General features: G+C 49.1%; 1 protein-coding gene across 2 annotated transcripts in view; it reads left to right on the top strand.

Moving 5' to 3' along the window:
- RNF213 (ring finger protein 213) overlaps positions 1-20,429 on the top strand; it is a 48,527-nt gene that overhangs the window by 2,203 nt on the left and 25,895 nt on the right. For both annotated transcript variants that reach the window (XM_071573927.1, XM_071573928.1), the window contains exons 3-27: positions 969-1,282; positions 1,720-3,195; positions 3,815-3,996; positions 4,624-4,782; positions 5,033-5,226; positions 5,428-5,708; positions 6,798-7,051; positions 8,012-8,197; positions 8,692-8,890; positions 9,539-9,591; positions 9,836-9,989; positions 10,468-10,620; positions 11,152-11,250; positions 11,998-12,120; positions 12,529-12,709; positions 13,267-13,440; positions 13,705-13,863; positions 14,116-14,723; positions 15,006-15,171; positions 15,771-15,988; positions 16,508-16,648; positions 16,787-16,948; positions 17,403-18,543; positions 19,477-19,670; positions 20,022-20,174. In XM_071573927.1, coding sequence (XP_071430028.1) covers positions 969-1,282; positions 1,720-3,195; positions 3,815-3,996; positions 4,624-4,782; positions 5,033-5,226; positions 5,428-5,708; positions 6,798-7,051; positions 8,012-8,197; positions 8,692-8,890; positions 9,539-9,591; positions 9,836-9,989; positions 10,468-10,620; positions 11,152-11,250; positions 11,998-12,120; positions 12,529-12,709; positions 13,267-13,440; positions 13,705-13,863; positions 14,116-14,723; positions 15,006-15,171; positions 15,771-15,988; positions 16,508-16,648; positions 16,787-16,948; positions 17,403-18,543; positions 19,477-19,670; positions 20,022-20,174 — 7,124 coding nt within the window. The remainder of the gene's footprint in view (positions 1-968; positions 1,283-1,719; positions 3,196-3,814; positions 3,997-4,623; positions 4,783-5,032; positions 5,227-5,427; positions 5,709-6,797; positions 7,052-8,011; positions 8,198-8,691; positions 8,891-9,538; positions 9,592-9,835; positions 9,990-10,467; positions 10,621-11,151; positions 11,251-11,997; positions 12,121-12,528; positions 12,710-13,266; positions 13,441-13,704; positions 13,864-14,115; positions 14,724-15,005; positions 15,172-15,770; positions 15,989-16,507; positions 16,649-16,786; positions 16,949-17,402; positions 18,544-19,476; positions 19,671-20,021; positions 20,175-20,429) is intronic.

Genomic DNA, 20,429 nt, shown 5'->3' with positions numbered 1-20,429 from the left:
ACCCTGAACTGCGTTTTCACACTTTTTTTAAGGACTGGATAAAAGTGTGAAGACAAAAAGGGAGTTTCCCCTGGTTTCCTGGAGAGCACTCAGCTCTGCAGGAGGGATCACACAGCCAGCCCTGGGCCAGGGTCCTGTCACTGCTTGTCCTGGGGCTGCGAGCACTGGGACAGGCAGCATGTCCAGAGGAGGGACAGGGATGGAGCAGCAACTCGGTGTTGTGGTTCTTCAATTATTCTACTCTTGGCAGGGCCTTGGGGAGGGCAGGAGGTTGTTCAGGGAGTGAGAGCATTGCTGGTGGGAGCTGTGGAACAGGGAGCAATAAACAGCTCCTGTGTGCTCTTGTCCTGGCTTTGACTGGGACAGAGTTAGTTTTCTTCCCACGAGCTGGTATAGAGCCATGTTTGAATTCAGGATGAGAATCCTGTTGATAAAGCTCTGGGGGCTGAGCTGCTGCTCAGCAGTGCTTACACTAAGCCAAGGACTTCTCAGCCTCTCCTGCTGCGTGGCCAGCAAGGTTCTGGGGGGCACGAGAAGCTGGGAAGTGGCACAGCCAGGACGGACAACCCCAATGCCCAAAGGGATGTTCCAGAGCACAGGACATTGTGCTGAACAAAAAATGGAGGAATTTGGCTGGGAGGTGACAGCCACTTCTCAGGGACTGGTTGGGCATGGTCAGCGGGTGGTGAGCAACCAGCCCCCACATCACTTGTTTTGGATATTCCCTTGTCATTATTTTCATTTTCTTTTCCTTTTCTGGCCTATTAAACTGTCTTTATCTCAACACGTGAGTTTTACATTTCTTTCTGATTCTCCCCCATCCATGAGATTGAAGTGTCTGGTGGAAGGTGTCCCTCCCCATGGCAGGGGGCCGAATGAGATGAGCTTTAAGGTCCCTTCCTTCCCATTCTGTGACCCCACTGCGGGGTGAGTCTCTAGTTTAACAATGAACTTTCCCTCCACTGCAGAGAGAAAAGAAGTGCAGGTCTCTCCAGTCCCTGATGCAGGAGCAGGGGAGAAGGGAGAAAGTGCTGCTTGGCCTTCTTCCACCACTGAAACAAAGGAGAGAGAGGGAGGATTGCTAATGGGTAATGCAAGACCTCTGATCAACACCTCGGACACCACACCAGAATGCACTGCAGGTGGGACTACTTCCTCTGCTGAAGCACAGGAGGAAGAAGAGGGATCATCGCTGCTGGAGGATGTGACAGCTCCAAGTGACAGCTCCCTGCCCTCAGCTCAGTGCGGGGCTGGTGACTCTGCTGAGATGCCAAGGAGGAAGGTGAGGCTCTTGGTGGGTGCTGAGGAGCAGCTGAGATGGTTGTTGCACTGTGAAGCAGCGGGGCTGTGCTGCAGATCCCTTTGGCCACACCGGGGAGCTGCAGCCCGGCTTTCTCCAGGAGCCCAGGCTGTGTTTGCTGACATTGTGCTGGGCCCTGCAGCTCCCTCAGCACTGTCACTGCTCCTGGGGAACAACTCGCTGCAGTGCTGCTCTGTGCTCCTGCTGAGCAAGGCTCGAATATTGAAACTGGGGAATTCTCAGGAGCTGGGAGCGTTTCACAAGCTGTCCTTGTCCCTGTTCTTCCTGATTGCTCTCCCTTTATCCGGTGCTGCAGGAAGATGTCAGTAGTTGCTGCAAGGGAGGAAGTGACAAAGAATTTCTCTGTGACAATGAATAAACACTCATTGTGGTGTTTGTTTCTGTTTTCTTTTTAATAGAAAAAGAAGAGGAAGAAAGCAAAGAAATGTCCTTCTACCTCCGGGGAACAAGACTCTCTGCCACCTCTCAGTGCAGCACCAGCTCAAACCACAGAATTGACTGATACGTGTGTTTTTCCACAAGAAATCCAACCCACTGGCAGTGAGGTAGCAAAATCAGATGCTGCTGGTGCCAGTGGAGGCACACCTGAAGGTGACAGGGTGCTGGATCACCTGGGGAAGGAAGCTGGCAGCCTGGAAACAGATGTGCTGACCCCACCAAAGCAGAGCGGCACAGACAACAGGGCTGCCTCGGCTCCCAGCTCTGCAGCCCCAAGGGACAGTCTGGGGGATGGAAGAACCACAGAGCATGAGGCAACTGTCAGGGCTGATGTGGAACGGAGTAGTCGTGGCCCTGAGCAGCTTGCAGAAGCCAGAGCAGACTCCCAGACCCAGGGCAGTCGTGTCCCTGAGCAGCTTCCAGAAGCCAGAGCAGACTCCCAGACCCAGGGCAGGCATGGCCCTGAGCAGCTTCCAGAAGCCAGAGCAGACTCCCAGACCCAGGGCAGTCGTGGCCCTGAGCAGCTTCCAGAAGCCAGAGCAGACTCCCAGACCCAGGGCAGTCGTGGCCCTGAGCAGCTTCCAGAAGCCAGAGCAGACTCCCAGACCCAGGGCAGTCGTGGCCCTGAGCAGCTTGCAGAAGCCAGAGCAGACTCCCAGACCCAGGGCAGTCGTGGCCCTGAGCAGCTTTCAGAAGCCAGAGCAGACTCCCAGACCCAGGGCAGTCGTGGCCCTGAGCAGCTTCCAGAAGCCAGAGCAGACTCCCAGACCCAGGGCAGTCGTGGCCCTGAGCAGCTTCCAGAAGCCAGAGCAGACTCCCAGACCCAGGGCAGTCGTGGCCCTGAGCAGCTTGCAGAAGCCAGAGCAGACTCCCAGACCCAGGGCAGTCGTGGCCCTGAGCAGCTTGCAGAAGCCAGAGCAGACTCCCAGACCCAGGGCAGTCGTGGCCCTGAGCAGCTTGCAGAAGCCAGAGCAGACTCCCAGACCCAGGGCAGTCGTGGCCCTGAGCAGCTTCCAGAAGCCAGAGCAGACTCCCAGACCCAGGGCAGTCGTGGCCCTGAGCAGCTTGCAGAAGCCAGAGCAGACTCCCAGACCCAGGGCAGTCGTGGCCCTGAGCAGCTTGCAGAAGCCAGAGCAGACTCCCAGACCCAGGGCAGTCGTGGCCCTGAGCAGCTTCCAGAAGCCAGAGCAGACTCCCAGACCCAGGGCAGTCGTGGCCCTGAGCAGCTTCCAGAAGCCAGAGCAGACTCCCAGACCCAGGGCAGCACTAAGGAACTGGCCTCAGCAGAGAAGGGAGCCAGCATTGCCCCTAACCCATCTCCTGCCAAGGAGCCCAAAAGGAAACCGGACACAAAGACCTCACCTGTGGTCCAGAGCCCACAGACTGGGAAGGATAAGCAGGACCCCAAGCAGCAGGGGGCTTGTTCCACAGGCAAGGTGGGTGTGAACTCTCCAGAGAGTATTGCACTGAGTTGGGCCAAGCTTCCCTTTGTCACTGGGTCTTGTTTGTGCTGTCAGTGAAGCTGAGGAGCTTGAAGCTGGGAATATGGGGTGGAAGTAGGGGCACTATGGGGGGGGGTTCTTGTCAGAGTTCTGCTCTCCTGGGTGTTAGTTCCAGCCAGTTCTCACTGAGGTGTCACTCAGTTACCCCCAGGAGCTGGGAGGGGTCTCCTCTGCAGCCAGGTCTTAAGCTGTGCTCTCCAGAGAGCTCTGGGGTTTCCTCAGACAGGGAATCTCTGTGCTTTGCAGGTGTCTGTGCTCTGCTCTTGCACAGGCCTGGTAAGTTGGAAGTTGCTGTGGCTTTTCACTTTCTTTATGCCCCATCCTCTGACACCTGTGGCTCGCTGGCTTGGCTGCTTGCCAGTGTGTTTGTGTTGGATTCCTCTTCCATCTGCGCTATCTTCCTTAACCACCATCTCCCTCGGTGAGGGATCAGTGTATGCAGGAGGATGAAGCTGGCAGTGTGCTGTGAGTGCTGGGTAGCCCCACCTGGCTGAGAATTTGTACTTCCAGGGTCTTTTGTTTCATTGGGCATTGTCTTGTCTCCCTGTTTCAGAATGAAAACACAAAGGAGAAAAATAAGACCCCAAGTGAGGCAAAGCCTAAAGAGAGTGAGAAGACCAGTCCCACCAAAGGAGCTGAGGCTGCCAGAAAGGATGGTGCTGCAGCTGCAAAAGACACTGGCAAGAACAAAAAGGAACAAAGCAACCAGGGTCGTGTAGAGAAGATTAAAGAAAGGTGAGAACAACCCTGCTGCTCCCCAGCATTCCTCACTAACAGGAGGTGATATGAGGAGGACTAGAGGACGCCAGGCTGAGGTGGGGCACTGAGGTACTGTAATTAGGTCTGTGTGCACCTTGAATGTGTGGAGATAAAATTGCCTTAAAACAGAAGTGCTCCTGCACGGGCCAGGGCTTAATGGGAGCTGCAGCACAGGTGATTACTGGGTAAGGTGGTACACCTGGTGCTTGAACCTGCCTGAGTATCTGCTGAGTGGAAAAGAGATCACCCTCCTGTGTCTTGCTCTTATGAGCAACATGTGCTTCACACACCGAGCTCTTTAGATTAATGGTGTGAAGAGCTGTTTTTAATGTGTGTGAGCTGGAAGAGGGAGAGAGCTTAGCCATTGCAGGTGACTCTGCTGGGCCAGAGCATTTCCTGCTGCCCTTAGGAGCCTGTTTTGATGTTTTGCACTGGGCTTTGTACCCGTCTTGCTCTGATATCAGTCTGAGCAAACTGCTGCCAGAAATTATGGGTCTGGCAGCCAGTCAGCTGGTGGTTCAAATCTGATTTGTGGTTTATAATGATTTGTACAATTAAAACCCCCCCAATTCTTTCTGTTTCCCTTCCGACTCCTTCTTGCAGTTCTGTGAGCCGCAATAATGGTGTTACAGTGTATTTCCATGCAATATTATCCAAAGACTTCAAGCTAAACCCCGAGACCCAAAAAGTGTTCATCAGAGCTGAAGGCATTTCTCCCTATGCCAACTGGAAGGACAATATCTGTGAGATGAACTGCACCAGGTAAGCATCTTGAGGCACACACTGGAGAACAGGATCAGTGTGGTAGCTCAGTTCATGTGCAAGGCTTTGGCTTTGTGTCTGTAGGTCGGTGTTGCTGCAGGAGGTTTCACAGTGGAAAAAACTGTTCTAAAACTTTTCTGTGAAAGAATAATCACCATTCTGATTTGAAATGGAGTAGTGCATGGAAAAGAAAGTCTGTAGATCAGCTGACATGTCCTTGCCTCCCTTTGCTGTGTTTTGTGTTTCCTAGGATTTTGGAAGAGCATGGATACCTCATTGAAGGCACTGTAACTCTCAGAAAAGAAATCCTGGATAAATGCATTCCTTACAAGTACTGGGTGACCGGTGGGAAGGGGCAGTATGAGTTCATTTACAAGCCTCCATTGTTGAGTGACATTGTGAATCGCTGCTTATTGATAAGAAGCACCTTACTCAACAATGGAGGTGAGCTTGGACCTGCACGTTGGGGCTATCCCTGGTCTTTCTGTGGGCTGATCTCAAGTGCCACATGGACCAGCATTCCTGTTAGGTGGCACTGACTGCAGCTGAAAGCTTAATGGGCTGGTGGGGGTATTTTTGTGGGCAGTTGGAAGAGTGAAGGGATGTGATTCCAATGATTGTTTTCCTGTTGTGTTGCTATTCCAGAGTGGCACCAGTATGATGACATTGTGTGTGCAAAGCCGCCTTTTTTGAAAAACCTTTGGAATTCAGTTATCGGTGATAAAAACAAAGAAGTGGTGCAAGGGAAGAAAATAGCTGCCAATGTTATGTTAGAAAACATCTTCAGCATTCTTGAAACCTGGAGTCCTGAAAACCTGAGGAACTTTCGCTTCCAGCTGTACCAGTTTTATGACGTTACCATGGCCCAGAGGGTGTATGATGGTGGGAAAATGCTCTGGACAGAGTTAAACTTTGGCGAGAAGCAGGTAATCAATCCCTTCTCTTTCACAGAGACCAGAAAACAGACATTCAGTTACCAAACCCAAACTTTAATTTTGCCATTGGCCTTGCTGGGTTAACTTTGTTTTTCCAGTCAAAGTTGAGGAGCGGAAGCAGCATGGATCCTTCTGGGGTGACTGCCACCAGCTGCCTGAGGGACTTGAGTAGCACCTGTGCAGTTCTAGGTGTGGTTCTGAGATCCCATGTGGGTCACCAGCAGAACTGTGACATGGTGACTTCGTACCTGAGTGGGTTTTGTTTGGATATTAATTTCCTGAGCTTGACTCTGTCACCAACTTCTCTGCACTTGTCTCTGACTCCAAACCTGCCTTGTTTTTGGAAGAGTCTCCTCCTGATCCTGGGCTAAGCAGTGATGCCAACAGGGCTTCTGGAGTCCAAAATGTCTTACTTGACATAATTGAGAAATATGGCAGAAATGGCATGTTGTCTTCTTTGGGGCTTCAGAGCAGTGTCAGAGCTGCTCCTTTCTAACTCTGCAGGCTCCCTGCTCCTGGTGACGTGGGAGAGGCCACAAGCTGGCACAGCTGCCCAGCTCAGCAGTGTGGGTGTTCCATGCCCCTGCTGGTTCTCACCATGGTGATTTGGGTGTCACCAAGCACCACAGTACTGTGGACCCCATGGACATGGTTCCAGAGTGGCTTCTGGGGCTGTGGGTGAGGACAGAAATCTGTCTCCGTTTTTTGACTCCCAGCACAGCCTGAGTCCTTGGGGAAACTGGAGGAGGCTGCTCATGGGATGTGATGGTGGCTCAAGGTGGTGTGAGGTGTACAACTGCTCCGCTCATGGCTCCCTTCCCCAGACCTGCCCTGGTCCCTTGGCACTCCCCAGTTCTGCTGGGTGTGGGGAAGGGGACCAGTAGCTGAGTGGTGGGAGCTGAAGAGGGACACCAAACTGTCACAGGTGGTGGGTCCACACCTGGTGCTCTGGGGTGGTCAGTGCCATTCTGGGCTGTCCAGGGCTGTCTCGTGGCCTCGCTGTAATGGGGAGAAGAAAATGGCTTCAGCAGAAAAAAACTAACACTGTGGTTGGTTTGTTTCTTCCCTTCTTTATCCCAGGTGAAGGATTTGCTGCTCAACTACATGAAGAAAATAGCTCTTCCTTCTTTTGCTCCAGAAGCATCGCAAGGGGTCATCAAAAGCAAACTGGCTCTGGGGCTCACCATCCTCACGGTAGTTGAGGACTTTTCACTTCCAGCATCTAAACAAAACCTGGTTGACCTGTGTAGCCTCTTGTGCTTGGATAAGGTGTCAAAACAAGCCGTACAGGATGAGATTGATCACGTCAAAAAGGCTTTTGAAGGAGTTGTCTTGTAAGTGCTCCACATACCCAGTAACTGACTGGGCTGGTTTTGATGCAAGTGTAGCACCCTTTGATAAAAGAATCAGGAATCCAACTCTTTCCTACTAGAGAATCAGAAAAAAAATTACATTTGAGGGTATCCTTAGAGGTCTTGGTTGCAACCTCCTGCTTGAAGCAGGGCTGACATCCAGGCAATGAGGTTCTGAAAAACTCCAGGATGAAGATTGCCCAGCCTCTCTGAAGCTTTCTCACAGTCACATTTGTCCAAACAGATTTCCCTTATTGTAACTTGTCACTGTTGCCAGAGCTGTAGATTGAGTTAAAACTGTTGTGGTTTTTTTTATATATATAGTCTTATTTGTTATCCTTTTCTGTCAAGCAGTTTCTGGCTTCTTACCTGTTTGCTATTCATACTTACAAATTCCAGTGATCAGGATCATCATGTATTTGCTCTTTAATTTTAAATGCCACATTTGGATTCTCCGTTACTCCTATGATATGCATCACTCCATATTTTTTGTTGATTTTTCCATGGAGTGTGTGCTTATCAGACTGTAATCTGACTGCTTATCTGGCACTTGGATTTCTAGTTCTTCACTTGCACAACTATTACATTTCTTTTTGGAGACCTTTGTAGTGTTCCAGCCCAACCAAGAAGGCCAAGAATTGTTCCCAGAGTGCCTGGCTCTGTGTGGGTGTCACAGGGCTGGGGAGGGTCATGAGGAAACTGTAGATAAAGAGTTGGGATTTCTTAGTGCTCAGGTAGGAGGGTCTGTGCAGAGAGATTCAGGAATGTTACAGCTCTTAAACCTTTACATGTGCACTCTCCACTGAAGGTAATGTGGAGCTAAAACGATGGTCAGAGGTTAATTGAAGGTAGATAGGGAGACTGAGCCCCAAGCATGTTCTCAAGGCCTGGATAGAGCTGTTCTTTCACTCACTGTGTTTGTTTTGTTTTGGTTTTTTTTAGCTTGAAGGGTTACCTGGTAAATCTCTGCCAGAGATGCATTGAAGATGGAGTGGACCAGTGGGTGTGGGTCCTTCCCCTTCTGCATTCCTTTGCTGCTCCTGTGCAGGAGCACTTGAAAGTGGAGGAGGATGCCTGGGCAGGGCTGGAAGGGCTTTCGTTTGCTGAAACAAGGAAGAAGCAAGATCCGTGAGTTTTCCAGAATTCCTGGTAACAACCAGTGTCTTGGTGCTGTAGTTCGTGGTGATCACCTTATTTTAAGTCTTTTTTCATCCCCCTTCTTTTCAAAAAGTGCAAACATAGCATGTTGGTGGTGGATATTTGGAGTATTTGGGCACAGCCATAGTGGTTGCTCAGAGATCACGGAGAGCAGCCCAGCTGGGCAGTGTGTGACCTCTGAGACACAAACCCCCTCAGTTCTGCCAGCTGTGGAGCAGGTGGGAGCAAGCAGATCATGATGTGTGTTGTGCCGAGTCTGAGCAAGACCTGGAGTTTATTTTTCATTGAGCCCTTCTGCTCAGCAGTTTGGCTCTGCCTCTGCCATTGGGCCTCAGGGACTTCCGCTGATCCTCAGCTGCAGTGAAAAAGCACAGGACTGAGAATGAGACTCCTCTGTAGGCTGAACAAGCTCTTGACCTTTTGTACCTTGGAAACTTGAAGATTTTGTTTTGTCTTCCCTCCAGAGTGACCCTGCTGCAACTAATGGAAGAAAAGAAATACTTGATGGAATTTGATACGATTCTGGTCAAGTCCTGGCTCTGTGTGGTGCCCCTGGGGAAGCTGGCTGAGTTCATAGAAGGTTTCTCCAGTGATTTGTTAGTTACTCTTCAAGGTGTTTTGTGCAGATTAGAGAACACTGACCTTTCGTGGAGTAACTGTCAGGTTTGTTTTCTGGCACATTTATCAAGCTCCGGGATAGACTCAGACTGGACTGTTGGGTGTCTTTTAGCAGAGCTGACCATCACTGAGGGGTTGGGGTTGGTAGCAGGTCACAGCACAAAGAGCTTCAAACTTGGCTAGAAGCCAAAGGAGTCTCTGCAGTCAGAGACTCCTAAGAGGAGACTTGAGGGTGTATCTGTAGCAAAGTGTTGTTGGCATTGATGAGAGAAGGGTGTGCTTAGCTGGATGTGCTTTTTGTCAATGATAGCAAATATTTTAGTTCTGAGCTCTTCAGACATGTACCTCAAACTGGTTGGGCAAAGGGGGCTGGTGTTTTTGGGAGATTTTCTTGCTGCTGTAAAGACACTTGTTATTTGTGTGAGGACAGCAGGACCAGGATGTTGCACCTAATAATAAGTTTTAAGCTCCTAGATTGTAAGAAGTGCAGGTTTGGTTTGTACGAATAAAAGCCGCCCGTGTGTTGGCTCCAACATCCAGTAAATAAGTTTTGCAATTTTATAGTATATTCATAAAAGCATTCGAGGAGACATGGAAGAAGAGTGAATTCCCTCTCTCACAGCTCCCACTCAGCTAAGGAGAAACCACTCTGTAAGATTTCTTCCACAGTTTAATATTTCTGTCTTTCTGTAGGTAAAGCATGTTCTACAGACAGTGCTGCAAGCCTTGGATGAGCCACCAGCCAGGTAATTGCACTTTGGGAGAGCATTGTCCTTCATCTGCATGAGGCCTGAGGGCTGGGGCCGTGCTTGTAGCTTCAGTGTGTGCCTCGATATCTGTGTGAATAAAAGAATCCTGCATTTTTATCCTATTTTTTGAATCCATTTGAGGGAGGGATGGTTAGCTGCCACTGTTGATGGGGGGTTTATTTTTTTTTAATTTTTCTTCTGAGCAGAAAATTAATTCCTTCTCTGTATTGCTGCCCTGCAGAGCTCTGGACACTCTCTCTTGGCAGTCCTGCTTGACCTGCTGCATCAACCTGCACAAGAGGCTCTGCAAGTCCACAAGGGATGGGATGTGGTACTCAGTTCCTGGCACTGCTGCCATGCTGATTTCCAAGGTTGCCAAACTTCAACCCACAGCAGTGAGTACCAAGAAACCACTCTTGGCTTGGTATGAGCAAGATATCCAGAAATATTACAAGTATGGTACAACAGACTGGGTTTAGATCAGATCCATTCTCAGTTTGGAGAACTTGCCACTCTAACCAAGACTGTGGTACTTTCAAAAAGTTGTGAAATCAGCTAAAGATTTTGGTTCTTATTGAAACTATTGTCAAATGCTCAGTTTGGCTCTCATAAGCTTTGTTTTATGTCTGGTTTTTGTAAACATGTTTTGTCTTTGCTTCCTGGAACAAACATTCTAAAGCACAAGCTCTTTGTAAGCATTGCATTTTCTCAGCCTCTCTCTGCTCTTTATTCAAACAGTGGTAGATCTGTTGCTGGACATTTTTGTGCTTTGGATACATTTAGGTCTTCTTTTTAGAAATACTGATTTAAATCAGTTATATGTTACTCTCCTGCTTGAACTGTTCTTGTTTTTTTGTCTCCTGTGTGTGGCAGGTTCCAAGAGATGCTGTGCAGGAAAGTCCAGTGGGAAACACGTTCAGTGAAGCTCTGAGAGATGCTCGAACCTGGTTCAGAAACACTTTAAAAGAGAAGTTACTGAGGGAGTACCAGCACCATGTGACATTCTGTCTTCGTTGGGAACTTAAGGTTTGTCATCTTCTAATATGAATAAAAAGGTGTTTTACTGTAGCTTAACCATAAAGTCTTGAGTCTAATGGCTCTTTGCTGGGAACTGCAGCGCTGAGGAGCAAAGGGCAGGAATTGGGTGCTGCTCAGCTCACCTTGGTTCTGCTTTTTGTCAGCTGTTCCAAGAGCCATTTCTGCCCCTTTTTGGTGTTGTCTTCCCCTGCCCCGTATGTCCCACTGCTTGTCCTTCAGGCCTTCCAGCAGGCAAAGCTCAGAGCAGCCCCTGATCTGCTGCTCCCAACCGTCCCTGAGGCAGTTTCCAGCAGCAAAGTGGAAGTGGTTCATCTAATGTCTCCTTCAGCAGCTGAGACATTTACACACTGTTTAGGCTTAAGAACTGCCTTTTGCAGCTCTGGATGGAAACATGTGGAAGGACTGCAGGTTGACTGAGGAGTGTGGGGCCTCTCTTCCACACTGGTCTTTTCATTTCTTTCTCAGACTATTAGATCTCAGCACTCAGTGGTTTGGGGTTTGTTTGCTTCTCCCCTGCAGGCCTGGAATACGTTTGTGAGTATCAGCTTTCCAGATGAACAGTTCACCAAGACATGGAAGATGACTTTACTTGCAGATCTGCAGAAAAGAATCCAGGAGGTAGGGGAGACTCCAGGCAGCCATAGCTGGTGGTTCAGGGGGAATAGACCATCTTCTACTGTGCTTAGAGAAGAGGCATCTGGAAACATGGTGCCTTTGGTTGTAAAAATTGCCATTGCTGTTATAAGCCCTGTTCTGGAGGCTCAAAAACGGGCTGTGACAACTTACCTCACTGTGATCTTGGTGTCAGTGGCCTGTCCAGCTGCAGGGCTGGAATGACGTCCTGGTGCTTCAAATCAAATGGCACATTTTGAGCAATTACCACCTCTATAGTTTTAAGAACGAGCGGGTGTAAAGTAAACACCTAAGGGCTCAGAGAAACAAAGCTGGTGCTTCTCGTTTCATTCATTGTGCAGAAATGCTGTTGTTCAGGCTCCCAAATGCACATCCATATGTGTAAGTCCCTTCTAAAGTGGCCTTGTGTATCTCCTCATCTCCTTTCTACAGCAGTTAAAAATTCTTTAAGCCATTAGTTTTCATGGTGTAATCAGAAAACAAAGATTTCCTGCTGTAAGATTGTCTTGGAGAGATGAATATTGAATAATCACAAGCTTCAGATTAAAATAATTAAAATATTTCCCAAGGATTTTTTAGTTTCATCTCTTTTCCAGGCCCTGAGAAATGGGCTAAGGCTTGGCCCCACTGGGAAACTTAGTTCCTTTTATTGTCCTGATAGCAGCACTCCTTCATGTCAGAAGAAACACTTTGGAAATTAAGTTGATAAGAAATCTCTCTTCTACCCTCTAGGAGCCTCCGGTGAACCAAATCTTGGTGTACTGCTGTCAGAAACAGACGTTCACAGATCTGGACTCTTCCATCGACTTGTGCTTCCAGAACTGTGCCACAGAGGCTGTAACTGCAGCCTGCCAGGTAGGGCATTTGCCCTGGTAGGGAAGGGACAGGTAGGAAAGAAAAGTAGAAATGGAAAGGTAGGGAAGGTAGGAGAAAGGAAAGTCAAATTTCCCACTGCACAGAAATGCTGTTGCACAGCACAGGGATGTGCCTTGTGGTGGAAGGAGAGTTGGATGTTGCTTGAGTTGCTGTGGATTGTTTAAGTTTGTTAACCTAACAAAAAATATTGACAAGAAATCAGGAAATGAGTATCCACTGCTAAAGCGTCCATGAGGAAGACTTGTTAATGCATTTCCATAGTGAATTCTGGTGTCAGTCATGGCACATGGCTTTTGTGGAACCTGCCTCCGCACCGGAGCCTCCCTGGCATCAGTGCAGTGTGGCCCAACCCTGGTTCATGCCTGCCCTCTCCTCATGCCTTGGCAGATGCAGAACAATCTCCTGGAGAGGATCTCAGCTTACAGCCTGGGCCGGTTCAGCCAGCTCGTGTCCACCATCATTGAGAAGTCGTGGCCCATCAGGAGTGGGCACTCTGAGGGCAGCTTTGATCAGATTCTGCACCACCTGCTGACGTGGCCTGACATCAAACAAATCTTCAGCTTTAATGGTATGTTTGTAGGGAGATTTATAGGAGGCTCTGAGGAGCTGTTCTCTGCCTTGCTGCTGCCACAGTGCAGAGCAGCAAACCCAGAGAGAAACTGTCCTGCTCTTGTTTGTGTCCCTCATCTCAAAGTCTGAGATACTCAGCGTGCTTTTGGAGAGAAAAGGCCAAGAAAGAGGACTCCAGTATTCCTCTTGTGCTAATGCACTGCAGCTGCCTCAGAATTTGTAAACCAAAACTTCTTCCTCTGAGAAGTTTTTACAAGTTATTGCCACACAAAAATGCCTGGGTGTTGGTCATGTGAATGGGTCCAGGTGGCTTGTGTTTGCTCCACAGGGTTTAGGTATAGGTTCTCTGTGAAAGGTTTCCCAATTGCTCCCTGAGATCCTGATTTTTGTTCAGAAAGACATGAGGGGTTGGAGTGTGGAGTCCACAGGCTCTTGGGTAGGGGTTCAGTAGGAAATGGAAGGCCTCTGTACAATGATGTGGAATAGTTGCTGATTCTGGCTGGGGCTCGGGAAGCAGGGCTGATCTAGGTCTGACATACTTTGTTTCTGGAACAGGAAGAAACAGAAACCTCATAGGAAATCTCACAGATGAAGCAAAGAATGTGATAGACACAGCAGACTCTGTGTTTGAGAGTGTCATTGATGCCATTGAGAAAGGCTCCATCCTTGTTAAACATCTGGAAGAGGTTCTCCAACATGAAAAACAGTTCATCTGTATTTGGGAGACAAGTAAGAGACATGTTGAAAAGTGGCGTGGTTGGCTTAGAGCATCCTTGCTGTGATGGGTGGGCTGCTCTGCTGATGCTTCAGGGGTCAGGAATGTTCATGAGGTGTTCCAGCAGTTTGCAGTGCTGCCCTTAGGCCTTTACGTGATGCTCCCAGCTCCAATTTGGGTTGTCACTGTGTAGTTTGTGACTGCAAACCCAAACCTGACTCAGGGGTGCAGGGGGTGGGAAGCATCTGCTTTGTGACTGCAGATGGGTTTTCTTTCAGAGCACCAGCAACTGCCAGGTGAAGAAAAGGAACCACTCCAGAGAAGCCTGAAAGAACTGCTGCAGATGAGGCAAGAAGAGGTCACTCTGCTCAGAAAAGATCAAAAAGCAATAGGAACCTTCCTGAGCATGTGCAGGAATGTGAAGGCATCTGTGAAAGGTAGAGTTATGAAAGTATGAGAGTGGCAATTCCAGAAAACAATTTTCCCTTGGCTTTGTGAACAGGCTTGATTCTAAAGCACAGGGAGGGTGAAGAGGGGTGGAGAAAGTAAACCCAGAGTGCTGGGGGTGCTTGTGCATCAAATGACATTTAGAGGGGCCTGGTTGCCCAGTAAGATTTTGTGGCTTGGGAGATGGGATGGAGTGAGCTGGAGCCAGGCTGCACACCTGACTTCTGCCCTGTCTTTTAAAGTGGATGTAGGTGAAGTGGAATTTCAACACTCAGAAGATCTTCGCTTAAAAAGACTAAGTAGAGTTGTGAACGTGGGAAAGAGACCCCTGCAGACCTACTACAGCTTGAGGCCAGAGCTGAAAGAATTGGTGCAGAAAATGCACTCTTTTAAGGACAGCCTGATCTTCCAGCAGTTTTGGGAGAATGCAGCACACAAAACAAGAGAGGAGTATGAGTATGAATGTTCAGAAGGGGAGGAGGAAGAGGAGGAGGAGGACACTGTGCCTGAATTGGACCTCGATGATGTTTTGAACAGTATGATCCATCCTTGCTTTGCCAACTATGAAATGCTCTATGATGATGTCAGATCAGGAAGTCTCACACTTTCTGCAGTTGATAAAATTTTTCAGGAATTCACAAAACATCCTGAAGATCTCAGAACGGAGCTAAACACTCTCTGTAAGCTTCGACCTGGAGAAAGCAGATCCTGGGTTGACCAGCGAGTTCAGCAGATCCAGCAATACCATGAAATGCATTTAACTTTTGATGCTGCAAAGATCATTGCCAGTGTCAAGGAGAACTTAAGTCTCTCTGGTGACTTCAGTAACCTGGAAAACTTGTTGGATATAGTAAGTATCCCCTTCTTCAGACCTGTACTGTCGAGGTGTTGGCTAAATGTGAGCCTTTCCATAAGTCTATCCCAGTCTGTCAAGAACCATTCCTTGTCCTGGAATGTTTATTTGACATAAAAATCAGGTGTTCAAAGTGCTTTTGTGTAGTCATTCCTAAAAAAGAGATGATACTCCTCTGTTGAGGTGTGGCTTTGCAGAGGACTTTTCTTTCCTTGCTGCAGAGCCAGTGGCATTTCCCAGTTCCAGACTGAGTGTGTGTTTGCACTGCTTGCTTTCCAGACGGAAAAGCTTGAATCCTTCAAGACCCAGAAGCTGAATTCCATCAGCCCCGAGCTTGTGCAGGTCAAGACACGGCTGCAGGGGATCACTGTGACCCGCCAGGAGTGTCTGAGGGAGCTGGCCCAGCAGAAGGAGTTTGTCTCCTGGGTCAGAGAAGCACTGAAAGGTGTGTGCTGCTCACCCAGGAACTAGTCAGAGTAGTGGAGGGGATGGCAGCTTGTGTGGGAGCAGAAGGTACATTCTAGCCCTGACCTATCTGCTTTGTGCCTTCGCAGCTTCTGGTGTTGGTAGTTGCAAACATCTCTGATGGGTTTTGGTGTGGAATGTGCTATAAAGTCCATTTAAATGTGTCCTGCACTGCAGGCTGGTGCAGCACAGAGTGACCACCCTGTCCAGCAGCTGGGCTGGGCCTGGAGGGCTTCAGTAGCTGTTGTGACTCAGCTCAGACTGGCTGTTTCAGAGAATGGAACTGTGTCTGCCAGCTGAGTTGTCTGACTTGAACCTGCACAGACACACACACATCTCCAGGCACTGGTCCCATCCTGGCTGGGCATCTGCTGGGGGTGGCCTGTGGGGGAGAGCAGGGCCAAGGTGGTCCTGAGGGCAGATGGATCACCCAGAGAAGCTGCTGGTGGGATGGGGAGAGGGCAGTTGCACAGGAGATGTTCAAACCATCCTTTCTGTGTTTCCTGTAGAGGGTGGTGCTGTGGAATTGCGTTCAGGCTGCCTCATTTGTTGTTCACTCATGTGTTTGTCTCATTTAAGATATAAATGAGCTGAAGGTATTCGTAGACTTGGCGTCCATTTCTGCTGGGGAGAATGACATGGATGTGGACCGTGTGGCCTGTTTCCATGACACTGTGCATGGCTACTCCTCCCTGCTCTATGAGCTGAGGAAAGAGTCAGGGTTTGAGGACTTCATGCACTGCTTGCAGAAGCTGTGGAGAGCCCTGGACAGTGATGAGAAGCTCCCCAATAAACTGGTGAGTTCTGCTGGAGCAGATCCTCTCTGCATCCTCCTGCATTTCTGCCTTCTAAGGGTGGCTGGAAGTTTCACTGCATAGGGCAAATGGAGACATCACAGCAGTGCTTGTTATTGGAAGAAAAATATCTGATGTTTCTGTGGCACAAATATTCACTGCAGCAACTCTAACTGGTGTGGCTCTGCTGAGGTTTTCCAGTGTGATGTGGTGTAGCTTTGCTCCTGCAATAGTGGTGGTGTGAAAGGGCAGACAGATGGCTGGGAACTCTTATCTTTTGCAGTAGGGCCCTTTTCCCTAGCAAGAGGTGTTGGAGCCCTGTGGGCTCTGTTCATACCCATAGACTAGGTAAGGAACAGCTGTGCAGAAAGACCAGGCTGTGCCAGTACTCATTCCCTTTCCTTCACCATCCTGAAAGTCTTGTGGCAGCCCGAGTTGTTTGTCCTGGACAGATGTATCTGTTTTAATCCTGGAAATCCTGCCAAGTCAGAGCAGTCAGGGCAGTGTCTCCTCTCCCCACAGCGTGCCTCAGCCCAGCACTTGGAGTGGCTGAAGACAGTGAAAGAAAGCCATGGCTCTGTGGAACTGTCCTCGCTCTCCCTGGCAGCTGCCATCAACAGCAGAGGAGTCTATGTCCTGAGAGCACCAGCTGATGGCCAGAAGGTGAGGCAGCTTTTCTCACAGTGCACACACAGCTCCTTCCTGGGGGCTCCTGCCCCCTGAGTGCTGCCCTCACTGGACACAGCACTGCCTTGGGCAGAGCCTCAGGCACATCCACACTAATGACTTCTGCTCTGGCAGGTTTCCTTGGACAATGTCCTGCGCTTCACCCTCCCAGGGAGCTCGGAGCAGGACGAGGCCTCATGGAAATACTCCCTGGCAGAGCTCCGGGAGCTGCAGAACAAACTGATGCTCATGTCAGCAAAGGGAGAGCAAGGCCTGGAGGTGGAGAGGTTCTCTGAGGTCAGATTCCACACCCAGGGGGGTACTGATGTTGGGGTTGGGGCTGGATTTTCCCTTGAGTATCAGCTCTTAAGACTGGTTGACAGCTCAGTTGCTGGGGACAGGTGGGCACAGAGAGATGGGTGTTCCTGCCTCTTTGGTTCCCTGTTAAGGTGGGACTAAACTGGAGGTCAGACAGTGAACTGGTACCCTTATCTTCTGGGTGCACTGGGGATGCTCCTGGCTGAGACCAGCACCACTGTGCTTTTGTGGCAAGCTGGAGGTTCCTTACTGGTTTACTGGGGATGCTGCTGTTAAAAAATCACAGATAGTCTGTGGTTGCTATACAAGGCCTGACAACACATCTAGACTAAAGCCTTTCTTTTCATTGGAAGTCTTTCCTGTGGTTTCATACCTCAAACTTGTCTTGGTAAATTAACTTCGTGTTTTTTCTCTCTCCTCTGTTCTCACACAGGTCTTTTCCAATGTCCAGAGACTTGCACAGGCCTTTATAGACCTTTATTCAGCTGGGAACATACTTTTCCGCTCCTGGCTTGCCCATGTGTATTGTTCACCCAAAAGAGAATCCTGTGTTCTTATAGACTTCTCCTTGGGCCCCATCCCAGTGCTGGAAGGGCAGGGGGATATGACAGCTGTGCTCCCAGGCCTCTGCAAGACAATGGAGAGCTTCCTGGAGAGCTGGAAAAGCTTCATGCATAAGAAACGGTTTGAGCATTTCTACCTGAACTATTATACTGCAGAACAGCTGGTGTACCTGTGCTCAGAGCTAGGGCAGGGCACACCCAGCCAGGCTGCCCTGATGATGCTCTCCTTCTTGAACCGCCACTGCACTGAGCAGGACGTGCTTGGAGCCCTCAGGAGCAATCTGCCTCCCCGCACAGGGAAAACTCCTGCTGACTTCCCAGTGCTGCTGGGTGGGGAGAAGGACCTGTCTGCCCAGCTGAAGTGCATCTGGGAGTGCTACATGAGCAGCATGGGCTCCTTCCTGCCCAACTGCCTGGATATCGACACTCTGGGTGTGTGGCTGGAGGGCTTGGCCAGCTGTGGTGGGGACTGTGTCACCAGGGAGTTCCCTCGGGATCTGCTGAGTGTTGGCCAGCCCAACCTCATCACCTGCCCTCGCTCCGAGGTGCTCACCTCTGCGCTGGCCATTTACATGAACAGTCCCCACCAGCCCCTTCCCACATTCGATGAAGTTCTCCTGTGCACGCCTCAGACCACTGCTGAGCAGGTGGGGCTGTTCCTCAGGAGGTGCCTCATTCCCTGCAGCAGAGGGGAGAAGATTTACACCATGCTGTACGCAGATGAGCTGAGTTACGACGTCAGCTGCAGAGCAGAGGAGCTGTTCCAGCACCTGCAGCACTGCAACAGCTCCTATCGCCTTGTCATCCTGTGCAACTGCGAGCGGGAGCACAGCTACATCCCCTCTGCCTTCAGCCAGTACAAAGTGCACATGATACCCCAGAGGCCACAGGCTGAAATCCAGCAATACCTGCAGCATCACTACCGAGTGGCTCAGCCCTCAAGCTCAGCTGCTTCTGTGTTCAAGGGCAACATGTGTGTTGGGATTGTGTCCTCCAAAAGGGCTGGCGTGGGTGAGTTGTCACAGGCAAAGTGGGGTCTGCTGAGAGTTGGAAAACAGAGTGGGGTTCACCTTGCCAGGTTTTGTGTCCAAGTCCTAAGTGTCTTAGTCAAAAAGAGTGATTCAGACTCTACTCAGTGCAGTGACATGAAAGCTGGAAGTCACTTCATCTTGTCCCAAGATGGGCATCTCTAGAGATGGGTCACCTTGCTAACCTGACACTTGTCTCATTCTGCTCACTTGTGTAATTAACATAAACATAACTAATGCTGGATGAGCTGGACCTGACCTCCTGAGGTTAACATATGCCTGCAGGAAATGGGCTGTGAGGTGGGACAAGGGTTGCAAGGGCTGCCTGGGTTCCTGTGTGGGAAATGGTTGTTCGATGTCTCTTAATGCAAAAAGCTGTGGGGTGTTAAGTAAAACTCCTTGTCAGGCTGAAAAGCAAACAGAGGAAGGTAGTTTTCTAACAGATTTGCTGTATTGTGGAACCCAAAACTTTACACAGGCTTGAAATGTGATCAGATGCAGTCAGGAGAGAAACCACCATCAAGGGCTATTGAACACAAAGATGCTGTTTCTGACATCAGAGCTCTTAAGCTGCAAATTTCTGAAAAAATACCGGACAAGACTGTGTCCACTGTTCTTACCCTGATTTGACTTAATAAACAAGCACAGAATAGATGCAAATCCTAATAAAGAGTAAAGCATCTCTCAGTAGTGGAAGCAAAACAAGCCATGTGGATAACAACAGCAGTGGCTCGGATTCCAGGCTCCAGCTGCTCAAACCAGATTTAGGCTTTCTTCTTCTGGAATGCCTTTTAGGAAGGTTCAGAGATTTCAAGGCATAGGGTACTTCAGCATTTTATTTCCTTCTTTCTATTACAGCTTTAATATGATGTATTCAATACTCATGGCTTTAATTCTTGTGGGTTTTTTACAACAGGAAAATCTCTGTATGTGAAGAGGCTACATGAGAGGCTGCAAGAAGAGCAGCCTGACTGTACAGAACTTCTGAAAACCATTAGACTAATTGAACCAGAAGTGGATGAAGATAAAGTGCTAAAATCTCTCCTCCCTTTTCTGAAGAAAGAACACCAGACAAAGCCCATGATATTCCATTTTGATATCACCTCCTCAGTAAGTACATCCCTCCCACAGCTGCCTTGTCCAAGAAGTCCTGTGTGGATCCTTGCAGGAGTGGTTTCTTTAAAGCCATTTCCCTAGGATGTGTATTCTAATTACGGTGTAAGTAAAACAATTAACTCATTACCATCAGAGTGGTTGGACTTAGAACAGGTTTCCCAGAGAAGCTGCAGAGTCTCCATCCTTGGAGGTACTAAAAACCTGGTTGGATGTGGCCCTGGGCAGCCTGTTCTAGCTGAACCAGCTTTGAGCAGAGAACCTTGTGACCCTCAACTGTTCTGTGATTCTGTGAAGTTGTGATGGGTTAATGAAGAGGAAGTGCCTTTGTGTCTTTTCTTGTGACAGGTTAAATGTGGAATTCCAGAGTTTCTCTTCAAGCTGTTGGTTTTGCAGTACCTGACAGATAATAATGGCAATTTGTGGCTACGACAGAAGTGTCATCTGTATATCATTGAAATCCTTGAGGTGTCCCCAGTGCCAAGGAAAGCAGCCAGACCTGTATGTACACAGCAGTGCTCCATTTCTGGGAATTTTTCAGTAGTTTTGCTCACGTTTGTACATAGAGACTGTAATTGTAAACACAGCATGGGAGTTGCCTGTTTGATTTGGGGTGGGCTGTATCTCATTACAAAGTGGTGTCTCTGGAGTTGTACAATGTGAGATTAAAACCCAAAAGTAAATTAGGCCTGTTGTGATTTCCTTGGATTGGTGATTTTGGAAGGCCTGTTAGTTCAAGCCTCACTGACCCCACTG

The sequence above is a fragment of the Pithys albifrons genome, chromosome 19 (genome assembly GCF_047495875.1).
Source record: "Pithys albifrons albifrons isolate INPA30051 chromosome 19, PitAlb_v1, whole genome shotgun sequence".
In the NCBI taxonomy this organism is placed as follows: domain Eukaryota; kingdom Metazoa; phylum Chordata; class Aves; order Passeriformes; family Thamnophilidae; genus Pithys; species Pithys albifrons.
This window is presented reverse-complemented; position numbering and strand designations above follow the sequence as displayed.